General features: G+C 45.3%; 1 protein-coding gene across 1 annotated transcript in view; it reads right to left on the reverse strand.

Annotated features, from left to right (window-relative positions):
• The window catches only part of LOC119431671 (uncharacterized), a 63,799-nt gene that overhangs the window by 20,132 nt on the left and 20,914 nt on the right, over nt 1-22,753 (reverse strand). Inside the window, exons 2-7 of the mRNA XM_037699149.2 lie at nt 15,902-16,192; nt 13,218-13,494; nt 12,361-12,496; nt 10,182-10,343; nt 8,295-8,447; nt 4,130-4,406 (exon numbers count right to left, since the gene is read on the reverse strand). Of these exons, the coding sequence (XP_037555077.1) occupies nt 4,130-4,406; nt 8,295-8,447; nt 10,182-10,343; nt 12,361-12,496; nt 13,218-13,494; nt 15,902-16,184 (1,288 nt within the window). The 5' untranslated portion in view covers nt 16,185-16,192. The remainder of the gene's footprint in view (nt 1-4,129; nt 4,407-8,294; nt 8,448-10,181; nt 10,344-12,360; nt 12,497-13,217; nt 13,495-15,901; nt 16,193-22,753) is intronic.

Here is a 22,753-nt window from a genome sequence, read left to right on the forward strand (position 1 = left end):
CAAAACTAGGTGGTGTGGCTTTACACGAAAATATACAACGCATTTCTAAATATACTGTATACTCTCAGTCAGGAGCATCCATACGCTACATAGGATGTTATCAAATGAGCTGCTGTCTTGAAAGTAATTTGCGTATGAAAAAAATTTTCCTGCACAAATTAATATACCAGCCTCATGCTTAGCAGCTCATCTGATAACCTACGGTATATAAGTGCACGAGTTTAGTGCTTGAAATGCGTTTTGTGGTGCATCTTTCTCTTCAATCGTAGTGCCAATACTTCGAGAGTTTGCGCCTGTTTGTTGTTTGATTTTACATTGTGTACTTTCATTTTTTAAATGTTGCCAATTGAAAATAAAAAATATTTTCGCTGCATTAGAGATGAAATGTTGAAGGAAATGTTTATGTATTATTGGAAGATGTGTTGTAAAGTTCACGAAAATCCGTGTAATCGGATTTTATGTGTATCTATGTTTTTCAAAATTTGACTCAGTTTGCCTTGTGACTTTTTGATCAATAAAAAATGTTGACCTTTGAAGAAAAATATGTTTCATTCAAATGACTCGGCGACTAAACATCAAATCCAATTCACCAAGCATGAGGGCCGAGCTCCCTATGAAGGAATCAAATATCCCCGATATGCAAGTGTTGTGAATCGCCTCTGATGTGACCATGGCACTGCATAGCGAGTGCTTTCACACAACTCGGAGGAGTACAAGCACTCCGTTCGGAGGAGTACAAGCACTCCGTTCGGAGGAACAGAAGCACTCCGTTCGGAGGAACAGAAGCACTCCGTTCGGAGGAGTACAAGCACTCCGTTCGGAGGAACAGAAGCACTCCGTTCGGAGGAACAGAAGCACTCCGTTCGGAGGAACAGAAGCACTCCGTTCGGAGGAACAGAAGCACTCCGTTCGGAGGAACAGAAGCACTCCGTTCGGAGGAACAGAAGCACTCCGTTCGGAGGAACAGAAGCACTCCGTTCGGAGGAACAGAAGCACTACTCCGGTCGGAGGAACAGAAGCACTCCGTTTCGAGGAACAGAAGCACTCCGTTCGGAGGGAACAGAAGCACTCCGTTCGGGGAACAGAAGCACTCCGTTCGGAGGAACAGAAGCACTCCGTTCGGAGGAACAGAAGCCACTCCGTTCGGCGAACAGAAGCACTCCGTTCGGAGGAACAGAAGCACTCCGTTCGGAGGAACAGAAGCACTCCGTTCGGAGGAACAAAGCACTCCGTTCGAGGAACAGAGGCACTTCCGTTCGGAGGAACAGAACACTCCGTTCGGAGGAACAGAAGCACTCCGTTCGGAGTGACACAAGAAGCACTCCGTTCGGAGGAACAGAAGCACTCCGTTCGGAGGAACAGAAGCACTCCGTTCGGAGGAACAGAAGCACTCCGTTCGGAGGAACAGAAGCACTCCGTTCGGAGGAACAGAAGCACTCCGTTCGGAGGAACAGAAGCACTCCGTTCGGAGGAACAGAAGCACTCCGTTCGGAGGAACAGAAGCACTCCGTTCGGAGGAACAGAAGCCACTGCCGTTCGGAGGAACAGAAGCACTCCGTTCGGAGGAACAGAAGCACTCCGTTCGGAGGAACAGAAGCACTCCGTTCGGAGGAACAGAAGCACTCCGTTCGGAGGAACAGAAGCACCCGTTCGGAGGAACAGAAGCACTCCGTTCGGAGGAACAGAACAGAAGCACTCCGTTCGGAGGAACAGAAGCACTCCGTTCGGAGGAACAGAAGCACTCCGTTCGGAGGAACAGAAGCACTCCGTTCGGAGGAACAGAAGCACTCCGTTCGGAGGAACAGAAGCACTCCGTTCGGAGGAACAGAAGCACTCCGTTCGGAGGAACAGAAGCACTCCGTTCGGAGGAACAGAAGCACTCCGTTCGGAGGAACAGAAGCACTCCGTTCGGAGGAACAGAAGCACTCCGTTCGGAGGAACAGAAGCACTCCGTTCGGAGGAACAGAAGCACTCCGTTCGGAGGAACAGAAGCACTCCGTTCGGAGGAACAGAAGCACTCCGTTCGGAGGAACAGAAGCACTCCGTTCGGAGGAACAGAGGAACAGAAGCACTCCGTTCGGAGGAACAGAAGCACTCCGTTCGGAGGAACAGAAGCACTCCGTTCGGAAGGAACAGAAGCACTCCGTTCGGAGGAACAGAAGCACTCCGTTCGGAGGAACAGAAGCACTCCGTTCGGAGGAACAGAAGCACTCCGTTCGGAGGAACAGAAGCACTCCGTTCGGAGGAACAGAAGCACTCCGTTCGGAGGAACAGAAGCACTCCGTTCGGAGGAACAGAAGCACTCCGTTCGGAGGAACAGAAGCACTCCGTTCGAGGGAGTACTAATACACTTGTGGGGTGGAGTATTCGTACTCTGGAAGGAGTTCTAGCACTGTTGAGGAGGAGTACTAATACTCTGTCCGGGGGAGTTGCTCTACTCTCTCCGAGATGGAGGCGTTTTACTCCTGAAAAGGGAGTGAAATATGGGACAAGCAGATACTCCCTCAAAGAGAGTTCCCGGAACTCTGTTTTTAGAGTAATCGTCTTGTCCTTCGATGTTAGGAAAGCCTTCGACAAAGTACATCACGGAAAGCTGCTCCTCAAGTTAGAACGCACAGGCCTGCCCTCTGATATAATTCGATCGAACTTTTTGAACAGGGGTCAGTGTACACAAACTGGTTGATCTGATGCGCTGAAGGTTTCCATGGGTGTCCCACAAGGAAGTGTGCAGGAGCCTTTGTCATTCGCTTATATCATTGATTCACTTTATGTAGTTACCGATGTGACAATTAAATTCGCAGAGGAATACTGTGAAGACGAATAGCCTCAAAGACCGTAACTTGATACAGAATGCCGTCTATTGAAAGTGTTGCAGGAGTTAGGATGTGGACCTCAACACTAAAAAATTTGCTTATGCGTCTACCACGTAAAAGCAAGCTCCCATTTGTTCCTATCAGCTACAAAGTAAAGCCATTTCAGAAGTAGCAAAATACCAAGGCCTACATCGGCGTAATTATTGCCAACGACATAAGATGGTCTATTCATATTTGAGCGTCTGCCCTTCCTAAATTATGGTACCTAAAATGACACTGTAAACAGAACCATCAAGTGTAGAGCTTGCGTTTAACTCACGGGGATGACGTAAGCTTGAATACGCTTCATTTGTGTGGGACTCACCTAATAAAACGATATGGGAGTTGAATCTGCCATGCTTTCTATTATTGTGTTCATCTATAATAAGTACACAGGAGAAGACTCCCCATCTAATTTATTGCAAGGAAATAACAAACAGGCCCTGGAACATCGACTTAAGGTTAGCAGTCTTGCACGTCTTCAAGATGTTTGACGAGGTAGAACTAATGTAGTAACCCCTGAATGCCCGACACCTTCGGCATCAACGAATTTTGTCAAAGCGACAGTCACGCAATAAATCGCAATTTTCGCAAGGATAAACAGTCATAAGGGTAGCTGTTGTTTCGTGTGATCTATTGAAGAGTTGAATTCATTAACGCTCGGTATTTTAGAAGGTGATGACTTGGTAGCTCCACTGGAACGCGACTTATATCAATACGGTTTACGAGACGTTCCTGACCTTTTGTCAGGAATATATGACACTGATGACTCAAGTGTTGATTTCTGTTTGAATTACTTGTAATCTGACGAGTTCTAACCCGCTCCCACTCCCTCCTAGGCCAACTTTCCGCCTGTAATAATAAATTGAGAAGCTTTGGGTACGAGAAGTATGTTCGCACTGAAGCTTTAGTTTTCTTATTTGATACACAGTTGGCGATGTACGCGCCCAATAACCATGTTGCGCAAAAGCACCCACACGTTCTTTCAGCAATGGAAGTCGGACGCGAAAACGAGCCAAAGAAAGCCTTTAAACGGAGCCATCGGATCCTCTTTTTTTTCCCGCAGAATCTTTGAATTGAACTAGTTGGTGGGTCGTAATTGAAAGAAAGTTACGGCAAAGTCTAGACGAGGACAACGACAGGCGTCCGTCCTGTCGTGTTTTGTCCTGGTCTAGTTTGCGCTGCTAATTTCTTTGAAAGGCGACCCTTGTTCTCGTTGCCCGCGAGGTTTTGCCACCGCTCCTTTGCCTTGTGCGCGAGTTACGTGCAATACTTACCTCCGATGAGGGATGCGTAAGCTCGTTCCAAGAGAGCGTCGCCCTCGGCGAAGTAGAAGAATCCCAGTTTCTCCAGGCGGCTAGTCGGCGTAAGTGGTGCCGACGTCGAATCCTCGGAACTTGACGGAGAAAGCGGGCGTCGAGTTAGGGCGTTGACCATCTCGTTGATCTCTTTGAGGCTGGCCTGGCAGGAGTAGACGTTCAGGCACCTCAGGCTTGAACTCTGCACTGCCGCTTTCAGCAGGGCTGACGGTGAAGTCAGTCCCGTCCCGTGCACCTGCCGAGAGGGAATCCAACTTCAGGCGTCAAGGTGCGGCAAACCAAAACATGCTGCCTTGCGCATACACTTTTATCGGAGGTTGAAACAGGAAAACACGACCGATTTATTCCTTAAACTTCACCCAAGGGAAAAAGCTGCCGGCTCATTCAAGCCGCTTGGCAGAATAGTACCTGGTAAAGCAGTTAAGTCTTCTGGAAAGTCCAAATTCGAGGCTCGGTGGCTGGCGAAGTGACGTATTAAAGCTACATACACATGGTACAAGAGATTCTATGGTCGGTGTATGAAGCACATTCTCAATGGCATCTTTCATGGGCAAAACAAAAAACTCCGCATAGAAGCATTTTTGTAGTCATGAGAACGCTTACCCCGTGACAAGGAAATACAACCCGCGCACTCGCGGGCATCAAGGCGATATAGCTGCGAAGCCATCCTAGTGCGTTTATTTCGAAGTTTGCGAGAAATACAGCACTGCGCCGTCATGCTGGTGCGTGTGCTTCCCGAAGCGTAGTCTGCCTCGCTTTGTAGACTCGTTTGAACAATTACCCAAATTAAAAAAAAGACATGCGGAACCGTCAGTGCACCAAATCCTTCTTCGATGTGCGGTGTGGAAATATTAGCAAAGTATCACGTTCATTAAGGGGCAAGGAGAAGTACCGTACCCAACTGTACATCTCAAATGTATAGTCGTATGTAGGAAACATGCACGTCAAAAGCCTTTGTCAAGTTGAGCAACTTGAAACTTTGGATTATGACGTATAATTTCACACCAAAATAACCTAACAAAAGTTGAGCTCATTGTCTATTGTCAATACCGTTGAAGCATGTGCTTCAAGTTGACAGCTATGAAAGCTTCCGCAACATTTCGGTACGTTCCGCTCGGTTACCGCCAAGGTCAGTTTCGGGTAGCAAATTCGGAAATGGACGGGCGCTGGCAAGAATGAAATGAAGTAAATTTATGTTCTAGGGTATAACGTGCCAAACCCACGACGTGTATATGAGGCACGACGTAGTGAGGGACCACGGAATAATTCTGACCACCTGGGGGTTCTAACGTGCACCCAATGCACGCTACACAGGCATTTTTGCACTTCATCCCCATCGAGATACGGCCGCCGCGGCCGGGATTACATCCCGCGCCCTTGGGCATAAAGCACAAAGCCATGCCCACTACGCCACCACGGCGGGTCCTGAGAAGGTCGAGCGTCGCCACGTAACTGTGCGAAATAATCGTTGCCAGTGGCCACCCAAGTGGAAAAGCAATAGTTACTACTAAGCACTTTCTGCTTGACGAAAAATTTTGCACGTGCTTCTCTAGTAACAATTACGTAATGTTGTATTTCTTTGAGAATGGGTAAACGCACATGGTTTGAAGCAGAGCTCGCAGTCCTAACAGTTACGAAACAGGGATACAAGTCCGGGCGGCTACAGAGAAAAGCCTGCGCAAGTTATCTAGTGTGCGGTGAGCAACACAGCCGAACAAAACACTGGGGAGTAGTTTGGCTTTGTATGACCGCGCTTGTGGGAGAAATGGCGTTCCGAAAATAAGACTACGTGAAAGGTTGCGCAAGTACACAGTAATTTGGGTTTGGCGAAATGGTTCAGTAAGAAGTCAGCGGACCACCTAATTAGAAAGATAAAACTAATATAGACAAGAATTGGCCCGTATAAAATGGTGACAGAGTTCACCATAGAACCGATGATTTCTTTATTCACCCCAAAGTTGTTTTATTTTGACGCTCTTGATTCATGTGGCTCGAGAAATGCTTGTGCACCAATGACTATGTTATCAGGAATTAGTTTCACTGAATACATCTTTATCGCATGATATTTGGATCAGTGTTCGACATGCAGCACTTATTGTTAAAGGGGTCCCCTTAAAGGAACGTTTGCGCAGGCAGCCCCAGATCTCGTCTAATTCGCGGGTATGTATTATACTGTGCTAAATTTAATCTACAAATTGGTGGCATAGAGGCCACGAACAGTGCAAAAAATATCACAGTTTCGGCCTAAGGGCGAAGCAATGAATGCGATAGCAACACAGCAATGTCGTACGAAGTAAGGTGAGCGGCTTTGGTAGCAAAATGCAGCAGCACCAGCAACTCGCAGAACTGTTGACGCCGTCGGCGTTTTGCCCGCCTTGGCACTGAACTCGCGCGGCGTTTATTTATAAATACGCATTTGGTGCCGCAGCTAAACGTCGCCTTCCCTCGCTCTCTCCCTCCTGTCCCCTCACAGCCGTTTTCGCAACGGAAAAAGTCGCGTTTCCTCTCTATATATGGAAAGGAGGAAAGAGACGCTTAATTCTGCAGCCCTTCAGGGAGCACGGCGTTGGCGCTGAGCCGTGCTTCCTCAAGGGCTGCAGAAGATAGCGCCAACCTTTCTCTTTCCCTCAAGAACCACTTATCATCATCACGGCGCCGAACGCGCGTTTGCTCTTCGACGTGCGTTCGTTCCCTGTGAAGGCGCGCGTCCCTCGCGCCCTTTCACTCGTGCATACAGCGTCCGGAGCGCGGCGCCGATTTCATCGCCGTTGACGTCATACGTAGCAATTAATCGCGTAATCGTTTTGAAATTTACGCCAATAAAGGCAAATAAAGAGCAACAGAGAAGTTAGAAGCGCGAAAAATCAGACAAATTCATGTAGCTTTCATTGTCATGGTCGATGAATGATTGTGCAGCCAGAATTCCTTCCATAAATTATTGTAGAAACCTATGCATACTTGTACTGGCTGAACCGCCATGCTTCCAGCTTCAGTACACACTAGCGCACCCTTGTAATTTAGGTTGGACACTGTAACCACATAACTCGTTTATGACCAGCCAGAACGCTACGCGGCGGCAAACGCCTACGCCGTCTCCGACATGGCCTTGGCATGGCGTAGTGGTGCGGCGGAGCGTCCACGATGATGCAGATGCAGTAACTGGCTTTAATGGTGTGCGATACGAAGGAATCTTGCAGATCACTTCGTAGCCCTTAACAAGTCAGAATCGTGTGAAAAGCATATCGACGTGGTGGGGATGCGATGCGTTGAAAGAGAGTGCCGTCTGCTAGAAGCAAGTTTCTGGAGGGTGATGTACTTGAGTCGAGAAAGGGCAGCACCGTAACTAGACATGTGTTACGACTGAGGGAAAATACCCTTCTTTGGGTATGCTTGTGGCTAGTCTTCGGCGAAGTTGGTTCGAAAGTACTTGATCCCTTGGGGAACTTCACAGGTGAAGGCACGACAATTGCTTGTATGAGTACTGGTACATTGTCGTGTTGGCCCCTAAGGTTAACTAGCACGCTGCACACGCCGACAGAGCCTGGTTCCAACGTGCCAATCGCCAGATGTACATCTTGGATGACAGATAAATTGAGCTGCTTGCAGATGTCTTGACGCAGAAATGAGGCCCCGATTGCCGTTGTCCAAAACATCTACATAACAGCAGTGGGTTCAAGTCGTCAGCTATCTATGTAAGGTTTGGTTAATTTCGGTAGCTAGTCGAAGGTTTGCGCCATTCGTTGCTACGTGCATGGCAGCACCCGGTGCATATCTTGGGGCTGAAGGCGAGCTTTTGGTCCCGCCAGCGTTGCACACAATTCTAGAGATCCTGCGACGCCAGTCTCGCATAAGGTATCCTTCCGTATTGCACTTGAGGCATTGATCATCGGCATGAGCAGTAAGACCAGGTTGTGTCGCGATTTGAACTTCTAGCATTTGACGAATGTTTAATGAGGCGCTAGCAGCTGGGTGCCGGCGGCTGTGTTGCAATACGACTCGCGGTATACAAGTCAGGCAAGTGAGATGTCGCAAACTGCGCTCTACGATGTCATAGTATTTTAAAATAAGTTTGCATTTTCTAACAAGCTGGAACACAACCCTGATCGACGTGGGCATGCCTTACCTCAAGTTCTTCGAGGGCAGTGTGGTTGCGGACGACGTTCGCGAGGGCTTCACCGCGTCGAGCCTTGAGGAAGGCATCACGCAGGCACATTTTCTTGATCGACTTGTTGCTAACCAGGAACTCCAGAAAGCTGCTGGCGTCGCGTTCATCAACCTGCGAATGAACACAGTACACATAAAGGCATCAAGCAGTTCACAGCAAGACATGTTGGAGCAGTGGTAGCACCAGGTCACCTTAATGGGACAATTCCGTGCTCTTCCCTAAACAGGAAGAGCACGATTACGGAAAACAAAAAGTGGTCCGGAAGTTATGACAAGCTTAGAAAATGAACCACATGCGTCGTTTGTTTGAAGTAATATCGATTAGGAGAACTATTGCATGCACAAAAAACATGGAAAGCACGCATCCCGAAACTTGAAAGATGTGCCTGACGTAAAAAAATTGTCGGTAACAATGAAAGCCACGTCCACAAACAGGCAGGAGTTCTACCTTTAAGCTCTTTTCACAAAAACAATTCGCACATATCCACAGTTTTATGCCAACCACGCAGTTGTACACATCGCGGATATGCACGCAACACGTTTTGCACATACTACCGTAACTCATTGTTGTCATTCATTCCGTGTAGTATGTTTGACACCAAGCCGTAAAAAAAAGGCCTTATGAAAATCAGGGTGTTGAACTCATACCGTTGTTCCCGCAGATATACGCCACTTACTGTCATTATCAGCAATGACAGCGAACCATATATAATGTAGACATTCTCGCGAAAGTCTGTGTGCAATTTCTTAAGATCCTGGAAGAAAACACGTAAAAGCTAACGTCATAGTATGCTGGCACTGAAAACCAAAAGAAAGGTTAAAAAGGTATTTTACATAATGATGCAAGCAGTTTGCTAAGTAATCGCCTTTGAAGAACAAGTTTCAGTAAATCAAGGTGACTACGAATACACCCCAAATTATTAATGTTTTGCTCAAGGTACCGGAAGCCCCGTATAGCTCTCCCCCTTGGGCCATCTGAAAGATATAGACTGCCAGAACGAAAAACACGTGAGGCGAAACATTGAAATTGTTGGTGGCTAACGGTGATGTTTCGTCCAGTCGTATTTGGTTTACCAGAATTGCAGACAAGTGGAGTTTCATTTGGAGCGTATAGATGGCTTCAGAGGAGTCTTGTTTTTCTTAAAAAAATGTCAGAAAGACTTGGTGATTCTGCGTGCCAATTCCCTGTGTAAGCTTTTCTGCAGTTACAATTACAGCATCGGTTCACTATTGTCACGTAGTGAGTGAGGCTGAAGTAAACAGTCGTAAAACTGTATGACGAAACTGATTCTTTATTGAGCTAACCTGTGCCCACAAAAGCAAGCCACACTCAAAGCACAACGATAGCGGCGAACACAGTCGGCGATCGTCGAAAATCTGATCAGCGGCGAAACGCGTCTGCTTTTATACGCGAGTCATCGAAGGTTGCAGATTATTCCGTGGTGCCCGCGTGTCTTCCAGAAAGTTCTAGACAATTCGCGTCGCTCATACAATCAGATAACATAAGCGTCGGTGAAAACAGGCAACGGAAAGAAGCATCGATAACGTTCGAGAAGCTTCCAATACAGGCGCGTCCTGCGCCGAGCGATAACGTTTAACAATATCTTACCCGGTGGAAAGCGGCCACCGGTGAAAGATAAGCATGTATACGTGTCACTATAATGCACTGGCAGGCTTCCTAGTTCTGCGCATCATTCTGTTCAAAGAATGAAGCGCGGAGGACAGATGTTTCATTTTTGGACAACAATTTGTCGCAGAATGTGGTTATAGATCAATAACCTTTGAATGAGTAGAAAATAGTTAAGATATAGAACATTATAGTTTGGAAATGCAGCAAAATACTAACCATTAGATCAGTCAACGACAGACTGACCAGTGCAGTAGCATCCTGCAAGTAGTGGGCAAGCGTCAGGGCGGCATCCTCGTCGAAAAATACACGAGTGAGGTTTAAAGAGGCAAGGGTCCTGACGGCAGAGACTGCGAAAACCCACGGAACTGGTACCTCCGTCTGCAAGGATAAAGGTAAAGTAGCGTACAGTGGCAGACTCACTGAGCTCGCAATGTCAACGAACGGCAAATACCTCAAGGGATGTTCGCCAGAAACGAAACGATGCTTGAAGCTTGTTCTGGACAGGTTAAGTATGACGGAGGCTAGGTGCACCCGCGTTAAATCGTCCTCGTTATCTACAACTGGCCGTACAATTTTTCCGTGCCTGGGTAAGCTTCAGAAATTGCGCTGACGCAGCAGCTGGTTTAGAAAGGGAGGATAACTCTTGAGACGCAACGATGTGATACAGTGAGAAGCCTGTGACGATATAATTGCTTCGCACGGCTATCTCAATGCACATCTAGCACAGTACAGCTTTTGCTATAGCGATCGGAAATCGCGTTGCACGTTCACGCTCAAAGTAATCGTTGCAGTATTGAGAATCAATTTTGTGCCGAAATGCCAGAGTGGCTACATACGGTGTTATAAACGTAAAAATTCTCCGATATATCTATAGTGAAACTCGTGAATTTTGTACTGCACGATTTTTTTTCTCCTTTTCCGATTTTGAATTTCGGACCCGGTCATCTCAGGAGGTGAACCGGAAGTGCTGCACAAGAAACAAGGATGCCACTCGACGCTTGTACTACTGAAATTGTATTTTAACGTACTGTTGTTCATTTCTGACGCCTATATTTAAACACAGGTCTGGGGATATCAATTACAAATAAGTACTCGCCCAACAGAACAAAAGCATAAAATGAAGTGCAATTTCTTGAACTGAAAAAAAAAATGCATCAGGGAGATTAAGAAATTCTGGCAGATAGACAAGTCGTCATGCATCACCATACATAGTGAACTATGAACTGTCCTCAAACTGTCCCTCAAAAATCGGGGAGAAACACATAGCACTCCGACATCTTGAGTAGAAAAATTAAGAACTACAGTTTTCTTGCACATATTCAGAAGTGCAGAAAGTTCGTTGCGGAATAGATAATGTCATCTGGCACTTCGCGGCAGCCCTGTTGAACGCTTTTAAGTATTATTATTCAGCATAGAATGTCAATTGAAGTTGGACATCGAAATTAACACGATGTAAATGCAACAACTCAGTAGCGTAATAATATGCAGCCTAGTCCACGCACAACGGTTTCACGTATAAGGGCTTGAAACCTTCGATGTTTGATGTTGAAAGCAACCAAGCGAGACTTAAAAGTCTACCCCACGCGTGAGTCGGATGCTGGCACGACATGCTGCTATCAAAAATATGCCAACATACCGCACAAAATACCATGTTAATAAATCCATTTATATACTATGTCAAGGAACAACTTCGTAGGAGCGGGAACTCACGCATGCATTAACCCCCCCCCCCCCCACCCTGAAATGCCATAGGACAGTTACCAGAATGAATACAACGAATCATCAAAAGTATGTACAGCAACATATTCGTGATTTAAGCGCGAAAGAAACAGACGTTGGAAGAAAACAGGGCAAGCGCTTAATTTGCTGGCCCTCAAAAGTGAAAAAAAAATCTTTTACATAATGATGCAAGCAGTGTGCTAAGTAATCGCCTTTGACGCTCCGGCGCTTCAACCAAGAATATGCTACCGTACCAACTCGCCGAACTATCCATCCTTTTGCTGCATAAACAGCACCATGCAATGTAAATACAGAAAGTAAAAAAGCCACAGTTCAACTCGAAAGGTGAATCATTCATCGCGACGTCAAATTATTAGACAGCCATACGCAGTCAAGTTAGTAGTTTTATCAGGTATATAGGCTGCTGTAAATCGTCTCTTACCAAATAAATTAGCTATCACGGCGTGTACGAAGCGTCAAGTCACCCTGGCGGTTGTAGCCTTTGTATCCGCCGCAGATTACCTCGGAGATAGGACACGCTCACATGCTCATCAGAAAGGGAAAAAAACCAAAACAAAATGGGGGTTTGGTTGCGTAATGTCACTACGACATGAGTGGGCCGAATCGCGTCGGGCTGATGTAGACATTTTCTTGCAACCGATCGCGGCACACTCACGTCGTCCAGGTGATACTTGACGTCCTTGAAGTCGATGAAGGTGACGCCACCGGCGCTATTCTCTATGGCGTGCCAGAACATTCTGTATTCAAGCTTTCCTGCGGTCGTCAAGTCCACACTCACGTGTGTCACGCACCTGCAAAAGAAAGGTCGTGCGTCAGATGCGACACTCGGTCGGAGGGCCACACGACCATCGTGTAACATGCTGCACGAGCGCAACACACAGAAACAGAAGACCAGACACCATGAGTGCTACGCTCAGTAACATGGTATTGCAGTTCGTCAATAAACCAGACAAGAAACGTAAATGCATATCCGTGTAGTTGCAACACGGTAAAGAAAATAATTGCTTCCAAACAGATGTTTCGCTGTGAAACCTGCGTCTCTGTTGCCTATGTGAAATGCATCCAATATTCCACGCGAACAGTAGTTTCCCGTCTTCTGCTTCCAATCCATCTTGTGAAATGGAGGCCGATTCTCGCAAGCCACGCAATGCGCTGGCAGATTGCGTATGGCCTTGCTCCTCAATTGAAAGATCATGTGCCCGTAGTAGGCCATTAACGCCCCATCCAATTTGACCTACGAATACCTTTTCAGATTGACCGGTAGATTGCCAAAGCAAAAGAGACGCGGATATCGTAAGCAACACGTCTTGTGAAACAAAATTCGTTTTTTGTTTTTTTGTTTTGAACCTTCATGCATGCTCTACGTTGCTTGTGGTCTTTTAGGCACGATGTTGCGCGTTGTATGTGGCATTACATTCTTGACTTTACCTTGCGCTACACAATGGTAGCAGAAAGTGTCAGCCAACTTGTAGAAGGACAAGTAAAAATTGATACGGTGCTCAAGGGACTGACCTGTGCTGCCGCAGCAGCAAGTGCGTCAGCAGCGCAGTCCGGAAGATCTCGGCGTTGTCTGGCGTGTAGAACATGGACCAGGCGAAACCCACGAGCGCCAACTCGTAACACTTGTGCTCCCGCAGCTCGAAGCAGCCCTTGGCGAGCAGGAGATTCCACGGCTGGAGCTCGTTATAAAGCCAGCAGGGGTTATTGGGTTGCCACGTGCACGAACGTTGGTAGCCGACATCGTCACCTTCATCGGGGTCTTCGCCTCCGCCATCCTTACAGAATAGACCTGAGACAGGTGGACGGATGGTGGTGTCAAACAAAAACAAAAGGAAGTTAGTACACTACTCATTTACCCCGGAAAGGCTAATAAGGCCTTGTTTAGGCGGCTTTTATTCGGTAGGCCTTTCGGACTGCTGATCGTGACTACTGCCCGCCTTGCGAACCAACTTCCAACCAAATAAAACACAGGACTAATTGCTCCTACAGCCAATCTGCTTATATATGGCATATGAAGCTCAGTTATAATACAGCTATTTCTTGTTTATAATGAATATTTCAATGTACTTTTGTTCCATTATTTGACTCATGACGTATCACCCGGTTTAACCTGATTGTAAAAATTCACTAGCGCATAGGTCACAAGTTGCGTTTTTTTTTCTTTTGTGGCTCTGTATCCTTCATTTCCTTTTCCGTGCTTTTAGCGTACGTTTGTGTTCGCGTTAGCTGCGGGACTCCAGTATCCATGTGTAGTTTCTTTTTTCTTTTGATTTGGAGATAGTTATGCTGCCTGTACTGTATTATTAGTCACCGTGTTCTTTTTGTTATGTAACCTTAATTACTACTGTTTTGCATTTGTATTGTTTCCCCCCCCCCTGTAATGCTCTCTGAGCGAATGTGGGAATGTATAATAAATAAATAAAAATTAATTCGAGAGATGCAAGGGTTGGTACAACAGTTTTGCAGCAGTGACCTTCAGACTAAATATTCCGTACATGCGGTGCATATATAACTCAAATATGGCGTCCTAGGTGATTAAATTTTGAATTTCGCAACTTTCACGTACACAACTTCAGAGCAGACTTTGCTGTTGTGATTTTACATGAGGTTTGTAGTGTTATGAAATTAGCCACTTGTACTACCCTCTTACCATGGGCTATGTTCTCTGCGGATTGTCGTCTAGCGTGCCGTCCTATGCCATATACCCTGGTGCTTGGGGTCGAGGGAGATGTCCACCACTTCTAACGAAAGATTATGCAGGTGCTAAGTGCTGTAGTTATTCACGCTATGCGAAGCATTGCGCAGGCAGTTGGCTATCCAGCATTATTCGGGGCTCTTCAGAGGCACTATTTAAGAAAACGTGTTTGCGTGTAAAGTAAGCAATTGTGTGTTATGCGAGCCCTCCACGATACGACACACGACACTCTCAGGTAATGACATGCATGTCATTCCTTTTATGCCATTCATGAAATGCAATGTACACGCTCCCTCGAAAGCTTCAGGAACACGAGATGCCAGCAAAATCTATCACATTCCTGACATACATTTCACACTCTGTAATGAATTAGCGAGAAAATTTAATTTATTCTCATTTTCTGTGTTCCGAAATAATTTGAGGGTGGCTGCACGTCACGTGTGCGTTACGTTTATACATTTCTGATGTAATATATCCGATGTAATTTAGCAAAAGAGATGAGCACGACACCAGCTCGATGGCCTAAGAGACTATAGCTTGACGTGTCAGTGACGTCATGCGAGGTACGCATGTCACGGATATCCCGATAAAGTCCATTAAAAGTTGATCCAGTTGAAGGAAGCATCACGACTGCGTAAGACGCTAGTAGATTGTAAGTGTCTGAGGTAGGCAAATGCTTCGAAATAAAGTTCCGTGTTGGCTACTAACGAAGCGAAAAGGTGACGAAACACCGGAGTGTGTCCCCTAGTTCCCTGTGAGCCTACTGAGGTTATCCAAGTTCTAGTATACTATGCCATAGTTCACTGTAGCCAACTAGTATGAATACTGTTACAGACCCCAGTTCTGCCGACTCCTCCTGAAGTGGTGGGGAGGGAGGGTATCGCACGGACAACATCGCGAAGACAGTACTTTGCCGGAAACTAAATTATAAGCGTCTCCAAAGCAGTGACCAAGTGATGGAAAGAAATACGGGCAAGGTGTAGGCCAAGCGAAATAAGCGAAATTTCTGTTGGGTAAGACTTTGCCAGTGTAGAATTTGGCAAATGAGCGACATCCTAAAGGTGACATAACCGTGTAGATATCATGTCGGAACGTTCAAAATGTCAATCACAAGGAACACATTTTTTACAGATTTTCAGCGCCGATGCAAGCCGGTGACGTCAAGAACAATGTGACGCTGAAGTCTGCTCAAGCGACCTGGCCACCCCAAGGTCAGGGTTGTATTTGTGTTCAAACTACGAAAACGTGTGGTATATACTTCGGGAGTAATAAACGCAACACCTAGGCTCAGTGTTTGGCTACTTTTTGAAAGTGTGATGTACATAAGGTCAGAGTGCAACTGCAGCTTCGAGCAACATAGTTCACATAGCTTCACCGATGCTACTCAATCTTGCGTTTTCGACACCTAATTCAATCAACAGTCTGTAGAGATCTGCAGTGCTGAAAACACTGAATGGAATTTTTCTTGAGGAAAAATATGCAAGAAAAAAGTTGTTCTTACCGAACTTGCCGCGTCGTTTCTGAGAATCACGGGATGTTGACCCAGTTCTACGGGGTGTCGGCGGAGATTCGGCCGTGGCGGCCTCCGCCGCGGCTGCTGCTTCAGCCCTGGCAGAAGGCCTTGCTCTACCGCTTCCCAGAGCACGGCGGAACACGCCATTGAAAAGCCGGGGAATTTCGTTGTCAGCCGGCTTGTGCAGCTTGCACAGGCTCTTCAGCAAGGCCATGTATTCGGGAGTGAGAACGTTGTTGCCACGTGGCACCTGCCTCGATGCGCTCGCCATTTTCTGCACTGAAAGAAAGAAAACGAAGCGTAAACATGTTTTCTAAACGCAGTTACTGCCAGTGTTTTGGCTGCTCGTGACTTGTCCTTCGGTACCCCTGCATTCGATCGCTGTTTATAGTAGCATCTCCTGCTCTGGGGCTTGAGTCAAGTATCGGGTGGTATTTTCTTTGTTCACATTGTTATTTTCCGTTACTATTTTTCTTTACGTGTTAACAATTATGTGTTTGAGTTAGTCAACCCTACTTGATGTCTGTCTCATCACCTGGCGTCGGGGCTTCCCCGTGGTCAGCCTCGGTAGCTCCCCAGGAGCTACCGCTTGAGTTTTTTCTCCGCAGTGGAACCGGCAACGTTCCCGTGGCCATGTTGCCTACCGACGGGGGTATAATTAATATGAAGAACCAGAAGACGATTCAGGTGGAATTGCAGACGGCGTCAACTCACTTTCGACAGATCACTGAGGTCCGCCAGTTCGGCTGGGGAGGTATATTATGTTGCTCGCCAGACCACAACTGTGCCAAGGAACTGCTCAATTGCTCAACATTCGCTTCACATCCGGAGAGATGTTTTGTCCCACCGCATCTTGCATGCTCTAGAGGCATTGTACGAGGTGTAGACGTCAGTTTGACACCTGAAGAAATTTTAGAGATGTTTTCGGTGGCTCGTGCCATCTGTTTACCGGTGTAGTCGAGTAATTGACAATAAGAAGACTCCGACTGAGTCAGTGATAATCACGTGTGCTGGGACGATGCGTCCAACAGAAATCAAGGTCTGGCCCCTAATTTACAAGGTTGAAGCTCTGGCTCCACGTATTCTACAATGCGCCAACTGTTGGCGATTCGGTCACAACGTGAGGGGCTGCAGATCTGCTCCACGCTGCCGTAATTGCGGTGACAACCACAATTTTACTGATTGCTCATCAGAAGAAGAGAAATGATGTCTCTGTAGTGGTGGTCACCACGCTAACTACTCGAACTGTCCTGCGAGAACACAGGAACTTCAAATTATAGAAGTAATTGAAAGGAGACGTTGCTCACGCCGTGATGCTGTTGCTGAGGTCCAGGGAAGATCTAAGGGATATGCAGGAGTGACACCCCGTCAACAAGTGGTTGCAGACTCAACCCTTTCCGATGCTATTGTAATTTTGTCTCTGAATTGCGATAGCTGTCGGAAAAGCACTGTCAAAAGCATTGGAACGACTAACATCAAACCTGTCGGAGACTAGCTCATGTGATGACACCACAAATGATTCAGCTTTTCAGTTTTGTAGCGAGTCCTAACACTAGCTCACCGATTCCTGCAAATCCCATTACATCGAACGCTGGCAACTAATAGATAGCTAGCCAGTCATTGCAGAAACCACTAAAAATACAAGACCAACTTCAACTCAGCCGACCGACAACGGATGCTTCTCTGGATCAGTGTCGGAAAACAACCAGGATGTAGAAATGGATCTTCCGACGCTTAAACGCACAAGATCACCTAATGATAATTCATCCACCTCTGTCCCGCACTGCAAAACCAAAAAAATTGTTAAAGATAACATTTGAAAGTCCGATGCTAGCCCCAATTATTCACGTACTATCCATCAATCAAAACCCGCTAAGCACGGTAAAGACAGCCTTTCGAAGAAAGATTTCTTTTAAAAGACAGTATCTTAGAGCAAGTCATCTCTAAAGTAGGCATTAATTCATCATAGGTGTTTTAAAGGTATTACAGTGGAACTGCCGTTCCATTATTTCTGCAGCCACAGATTTAGTATATTTTTGTTCTCAATTTTCTCCCGACATTATTCTTTTGCAGGAGACTTTGCTCTCACATGGCCAAGATTTTCACATAAGAAACTACCGTTTATTTCGATTGGACCGTCCATCGAAAGGCTGGAGGACTCGCTTCCCTGATAACTAAAATATGCCAGAAAGCAACAATGTCATATCAGTATATGTCTACGGAGTGCGAGATACTAGCAATAGATGCAACTATTCCTGGTTGTTCTCCGTTTTCTTTAGTTAATACATATTTTCAAGCAGGTGTTCAAGATATTCGATACCTTGATACCGTTGCCAAATCTTGTAGGAAAGAAATTGTGATAGCGGGAGACTAATTCGCATCATGTGGCTTGGGGTTTCAGAAAAGACTCATGTGGAAAAAAATTATCGGACTGGCAAATTAATCAAAATTTTTGCTGCTTAAACACGAAAGCAGGTACGTTTATTCAAGGCCGTTATAAATCAGCATTGGATCTAACATTTTCCAGTTCGGGGATGTCCGTCACTTCCTGGTCTACAGTCGACTCTGCCTCAAAATTCGCGCCGGAGACTAGAAAGAAGTAAGAGGGCACACAATACCAAACCTAATGCGTAGATGGTCAATTACCAGAAATTTCAGAGTGCATTAAAAGCGACCCTCAACTCCCAGATAATGGTGCCGGATGACATCAAAGCCATCTTACGCGGTATTAAAAAGTTCACATAAAAGGTCTCAGTTCAACATTAACAAAGATAAACGTACTCACTCTCCTTGGTGTGATTCGGAGTGCACGCGGGATTATAGACGACGAAAAGCCGCTTGGAAAAACTTTACAATCAGGCTCCGAGTAACTGGAGTGAGTATAAGTTTGCAGCTGCCACATTCAAGAGAACAGTATCGAATGCCAAAGACGAATATGATAAAAAACATGAATTTCTCTCCAAGCCTAACAACAAAAAAATCACTGTTCAGATTCCTTCGGTAAAGAAAGTTCATACCGACACCAGCGAATACTACATCGATAATTCTTTCACCATGCGAGATATCTGCTTCATTAGAATTCATAGGAAAGGGATTAGCACAACGCTTAACATTACGTTTGTCGAATGGACAATTAAGGCCTCCCATCGCGGATGACTTTGTGGAAGTCAGTGTCAGAGCTTTCCAATATCGTTAGATCTTTGCCTGCCTCAGCACTAGGTCCTGATGACATTTCCAGTGCCATGCTAAACATATTGTTTGCAATGTCTCCTGAGGAACTTCTAAACACCGTGAATTATTCTCTAAAAAATGCTTGGATTCCTCAAGAATGGAGGACAGCCAAAATAATTCCGCTACTTAAAAAACAAGGAGCTGGCTACAATCTTGACAATATTCGACCTATTTCTCTTACCTCAAATATGGTCAAACTTATTGAAAGAGTTCTATATGATCGCATGATGGATCATATATCTAAAAATTCGTTACTGAGCCCAAGTCAAATAGGTTTCTGGCCTGGTCTCAGCATTTGGTGTGCGCATGTAGACTTGGAAAGCCGTATCCATCTTGCTCGAAATAGAAAAGAATTGAGTGCTTTAGTGACTCTTGACGTGGCGAAAGCTTATGACAGTGTCGAGTACCAACTACTACTCGACAGATTACAGTGCTACAATTTTCCGAGATATATAACGACATGGATTTTTGCATTTCTAAGAAACAAAATTTTATCGTTTTCAAAACGGCTTATCTTCAACAAAATTCGATCAGACAAGAGGGGTGCCCCAGGGGGCTGTTCTGTCCTATTTAACCAGTTGATGAGTACAATTCCACTCAGCTGGGAAGTTCATCTCTATGTCTATGCAGACGACATGGCATTTTACGCGACAGCAAGAGACATCAATTCCCTTTACCTGTCCTTGCAAACGTACCTAAGTATGCTAGAGACGTGGCTTCACAGTCTTCACCTGTCTCTAAACGTAAACAAAAGTGCAGTCCTTGTCTTTTCGCTTTCCGGGCCGATACATTTATCATTAGCATATGATCAGAGAACAATTCCACAAGTAGAGTCGCTTAAGTACCTGGGTATCACATATGATGAAAAACTTAGCTGGCGTTCTCACATAGAAAATATTGCAACGAAAGGGACACGAGCTGTAGGTTTATTACGTAGAATAAGTAACCGGTGTTCTGGTATGCGAAGTGACACATTAATTATGATCCACCGTATGTATGCACGACCGATTATTTGGATGTGTTTTGTTTTCCGGAGGTGCAAAATATAAAATAAGACCACTTGTTCTTTTAGAAAGAGAAGCTCTTCGAATATGTTTAGGCCTGCCTAAATTCATTGCTAATAATGCGTTCTACCAGGAAGCGTGCTTATCTTCTGTTCACACGAGATTCTGTATGCTTACGGTTCAAACCTACTTAAGGGCTTATGAATCTCCTCTTAGACGTACAGAATATATATTTATTAGTGAACCAAATTCATTTTTTGAGATCACGTGGCCATGATTACATACCCCACAGGTTGTATTTGTGCAGGCACAATTAGCACCTTTAAACGTCCGCATTAGGGAAATCATTCCGTTTGATAGGTCCACATTGTCGTTTAAAATAGAATTTGCGGACATTTTCCCCAATAACGCAAAACTGCTGCCACCAACATATTTGAATGCCCTTTTGCAAGATTATTTGGCCCATTTCCTAATAAATGTAATAGCGGCTGATGCTTCCTCGTGTGAAGAGAAGGCAGGCGTGGGAATATACTCACCACCCCTCGGTTGGTCTTTTTCACTTCGCCTGCCAGATTACACATAATTTTTCAGGCCGAACTTCTGGCAATAATTCTTGCATTCCGAAAGTTACCGCTACCTGTTACAAAAGTTGTTATTGCCACACATTCCCTTTCTGTATGCAGCGCGCTTAGCGCATCTACAAATTTGACAGCTTTAAGAAGTTTTATACATTAGCTCCTCCCCACTTAAAGTTAGTTCATTTAGTATGGGTACCAGGCCACCGAGACATCCAACTTAATGAAAGGGCCGATTCTTTAGCGCGAGCTTTTTTATAGGGTCCGGCGTTATCTGTGCTGCCGGCAACTGCGTATATCACTGCAGCCAGATATAGGCAGTTTTCTTTGACTGAAGACAAGAAAAGCCTCGCATAAGCAAAATCAACAGACTTCATACATCTAAATTATTCTTGGAATCGACAGTGGTGTCGTAACCGGCAATTCGAAGTAACATTTACAAGACTGCGTTGCCGTATTCCTCAACTAAATTTTTATTTGCACAGATGTGGTCTGGCGGCATCCCCATTATGCTACCTCTGCCATGAACCAGAATCTATCGATCGGTTTTTATTATCGTGTCGGCGGTTTTCTAATCATCGACAACGATGTTTGGAAATACCACTTCGTAATCTAGGACTGCCGTTAAGCAGTTCAGTTGTGCTCTCACTTGGAGCCACGGTCTTAGGATATAGCCACGGGAATGTTTGCCGAGCCATTTATAATTTTCTATGTGACACAAAAAGATTGCCTTATATTTTCCCATTTTTACATTATTTATCCTTCAATAAATTATAGATTTAGCAAATTCAAAAAGTCACAAAACCTCAATTGTAATATTATTATTCAAAATATACGTATTTACTTTGCTGTATTTAATTTATTAACTTCATATTACTATTCCTATTCAGGCAAGGCTGACTAACTTAGTATAGACTTGCTTAATTTTTTTAATATTGCTTTATTTCTCATTTTCAATTAGTCACTTATTTTCATATTTATTACGTATGTATTTATAAATTGATTTATTTTAAATTTCTATCATTATACCACCCGGTACGTGACCTATCCCCCTCAGTGGGTTGTGCCAAGTATTGAGGCATCATCATCATCATCATCAGCCAGTGTGCAGTGAAGGACTGTTGATGGCAGTGTAGTAAGCATTGGAACAGTAGTAACATTGCATTGCATAAGACGTGTATTCGGACCTTGCAGTGGTTAGTTTCAGACCGCCGTTGTTTCAGTTATGTAACACATTACACTGCCCCCGTTATCGGCCTACTTTCCAATGACAGTTGCTTGCGAAAGTAGGCCATCACCTTTACAATTGTGGCTACTACACAGGGACCTCGTTGAAATAAATAAGCAACGACGAAGGCATACAGAGAGTGATTCTGAAAATATGGCAGTTTAATTAACGACGACATGATAATGACTGCATTACGAAGAAAAACCTACAACGGTGCACCGGCTAGTGGATGGTTAACAGTAATTGACGATTGAACTGCAACTACGGTATGGCAGCGATGCAGGACGACGTATCCCAACAGCCCAGTTATGACGAAGGCAATATGAAGAAGATGGCATTATGAAAATGGTATGACGGAGATGGCATGGCGAGAGCCGGAAGACGACGCAGGAACGGCGACGCGACAACGCCCACGAGAACACTCTTGACGGCCGAAGGTAAACAATTTAGGGACTTGGTGTAAGCGGCTAGATACATACGTGTACTTAAGTTCGTAAAGAAATCTAATCAAATTAAAATTTATAAGCCACGAAGGTGTTACATTGCACGAAAGAAAGTGTACAAGAAATGAATAAGTTTTTTTTTATATCAGCCACCGAGATTTGACCCGTCAGTCTATGTTGCGCAACAGACCACTAGGCTCGCCGCTACCAATCGGAGTAGTTAGATTTGTTTTTGTTTTTGTTTTTTTTTGGGGGGGGGGGAGGGCCCCAAGTCAGCAACAAGCAAGGAATGTAACAGACGCTTGCGACAGTGCAATTGTTCAGCGACACTGCGTGACAATGTTTTTTTAATGCAATCA

The sequence above is a fragment of the Dermacentor silvarum genome, chromosome 10 (assembly GCF_013339745.2).
Source record: "Dermacentor silvarum isolate Dsil-2018 chromosome 10, BIME_Dsil_1.4, whole genome shotgun sequence".
Taxonomy (NCBI): Eukaryota; Metazoa; Arthropoda; class Arachnida; order Ixodida; family Ixodidae; genus Dermacentor; species Dermacentor silvarum.